This window comes from Echinops telfairi, unplaced genomic scaffold, assembly GCF_000313985.2.
Source record: "Echinops telfairi isolate 266 unplaced genomic scaffold, ASM31398v2 ScPeMD7_2291;HRSCAF=2852, whole genome shotgun sequence".
In the NCBI taxonomy this organism is placed as follows: domain Eukaryota; kingdom Metazoa; phylum Chordata; class Mammalia; order Afrosoricida; family Tenrecidae; genus Echinops; species Echinops telfairi.
The window spans coordinates 20923489-20925770 of record NW_022106189.1 but is presented as its reverse complement, the minus strand read 5'-3'; the positions used below and the strand labels follow the sequence as shown (position 1 = coordinate 20925770).

The 2282-nt window shown below is 58.2% G+C and overlaps 1 protein-coding gene across 1 annotated transcript in view; it reads left to right on the top strand.

Moving 5' to 3' along the window:
- Window positions 1-2282, top strand: part of CNGB1 (cyclic nucleotide gated channel subunit beta 1) — a 65005-nt gene that overhangs the window by 24302 nt on the left and 38421 nt on the right. The window contains exon 14 of the mRNA XM_045293903.1: window positions 1761-1848. Coding sequence (XP_045149838.1) covers window positions 1761-1848 — 88 coding nt within the window. The remainder of the gene's footprint in view (window positions 1-1760; window positions 1849-2282) is intronic.

Here is a 2282-nt window from a genome sequence, read left to right as displayed (position 1 = left end):
TCCCCCCTCCCCCCAAATGCTTCACTCTTAATGAAAACATCCATGTTTAGAGTGATGAGATTACTTCTAAAATATGATATTAGTGTTAATCTTCATATGAATGCACCCCTAAAATGAGATTTTTAACTTATTTTTTTAATGATCGTAGGGGTTCTGGGAGGTCTTGGTGCCTGGGGCCCTGCTTCGGTGACCTAGACTTCTTTAAGGAGATCTGGTTCCTCCTGGGCCAGGCCAAGTGTTGCTCTGAGAATTGGGGGGCCCTCACAGTGGAAGTATCTCAAGAGCAGTGGGGTAGCGGGGTGAGTTGGGTATTTGGGGCACCCAGACACCTGCCTTCCTGCTCCATGTCACCAGGTGGTGGGGGGGCCTGGGGACCTTCGGACACAGGGGTGGAGGGGGCTGGTCAGGGCACAACCTGTGAGTGTCGTAGTGATGAATCTCTGGATGCTTGCCTGTCACATGGCCTGAACATGTTTTAAGAAAGGCCTGTCAATCTATGTCTGAAAGGCCAGCCAGTCATGACCCCGTGGATCCAGGTGGCCGGCCTGGTTGTGGAGGGTCCCCCAGGACTTGGGAGCTAACAGCAAGGACCCAAAATCTAAACCAAAGTCAATGTAACCACGTCACCCTCCAAAATGCAGTTTCAACCAAGAACGTGGCTTTGGGGTCAGACACACCAAAGACCTTCTCAGCTAGGCCTCCAATTACCATTGTGAGGGGACAGCCCCCCCTGGCCACTGGGGGACTTTGTTTTCTAAGCTGGAGTGGGCCCAGGTTGGCAGGCGTGTTTGGGAGACGCTGAGGGCGATGCTGTGGGCTCCGTGCCTGGCCCTGTGCATGCTGCTGGGGTTCCTAGGTCACCCCTTCTGGCTTCTGGGGTTGCTGGCACCCCACCATCCGGGGTAGCCCAGATCCCTGCCTCCCCCCCTCCCCGGCCCTCTGGGTGGGGTGTGTATGCTTGTGATGAGGGCTAGGCTTGGGGGTGGACAGGGAGACTGTGGACTGGCTTTCTCCCCCGGCTGCACCTGGAAGGTGGATTTAATTCAAACTGCAGAAATGAGATGATCCCCTGGGTCTGTGCCACCCTTTCACCCAGAGGCCCCACACAGGCCTGCCAGGGCCCAGCTTAGCCTGGAGACAGGTGCTTCCAAAGATGATGTGTTTGCATATGCATCTTCATCTGAGTCAATCGCCCACCTCTGATGAAGGGGAGATTTCACCTAAAGAACCCCGAGTTTCAGATTCCTCTCAAAATCAGAGGCCACGCCAGGCCTGCCCAGGCTGATGAGCGCAGGTGCTCTGCTGCTGTGACCCCATGCCCAGGGCCTCCCTCAGGGACGCCTGCCCACTGGCCCATCTGCCTCCCTCAGCAGTCCCGCAGGGACTCTGATCACCCTGCATGGAACAGAGAGGAGCAGGCGGCTTGAGTGTTGCGTGGCGTGGAGCCATCTGATGTGTGTTTTCAGCCGGGCACGTTCATTTCTCTGTGTCTTCCCTCTTGGCCCCTCAAGGTCAGCCACCTCCTCTGGGAAGCCTTCCCTGATTGGCGGGATTGTGGTGTGTCCTCTGTCGCACCCTGGCTGGCAGTTTAGCGGGGTCTTGGTCTGCTGCCCCTGGGGCTGGGAGCCTTCTGGGAGGGAGGGCCTTTTCTTGGGCCTCCCCGTGGCTCCTGCCCCTGGCCCAGAACCTGCCACTCAGCCGGACTCCGGAGGTCATTATCACCTCTAACTCTAGTCTTTCCTCCTGCCCCTGGGTCACAGTATCCTGCTGGATAGCTGTCTGGTGGTGCACCCAGTTGTGGACCAGAGTGGAGTAACGAGGACTCAGCACCACAGGGACTTACACCAGGTACAGACCAGGTGCCAGGGTGGGACTGGGGAACCTGAGGCCTGGGCTGCCATCAGTAGAAGAAGCTAAGGGCCTGCCCCCTTCGTCGTCAGGGGGATTTTCCTCTGGGGAGGAGTGGGGTGCGGGGCACCAGGATCCCTCACTCATGCCAGGGGTCAGAGGGAACCAGCAGGAACTCGGGTGACGTAGCTTTGGGTGGGCAGTTAGCAGGTCCTGGGCTGGCATCTTCACCTTGGCTGTGTGACTCTGGGCGATTTGCCTCTCCGCTCTGGGCCTCCGTGGTCGCTGTGGTCAAATGGCGCTGAACACACCTCCCGGGGGGTGTAGGAGGCCCCTAAGGGCTTGTCTTCTGTGAAGGAAGGTGCCAGGTGGGAGGGACTAGTGGGTAGGGTGCCCCCGGGGCTGTTTCAGAAGCTTTGTCCCCACGTGTACAG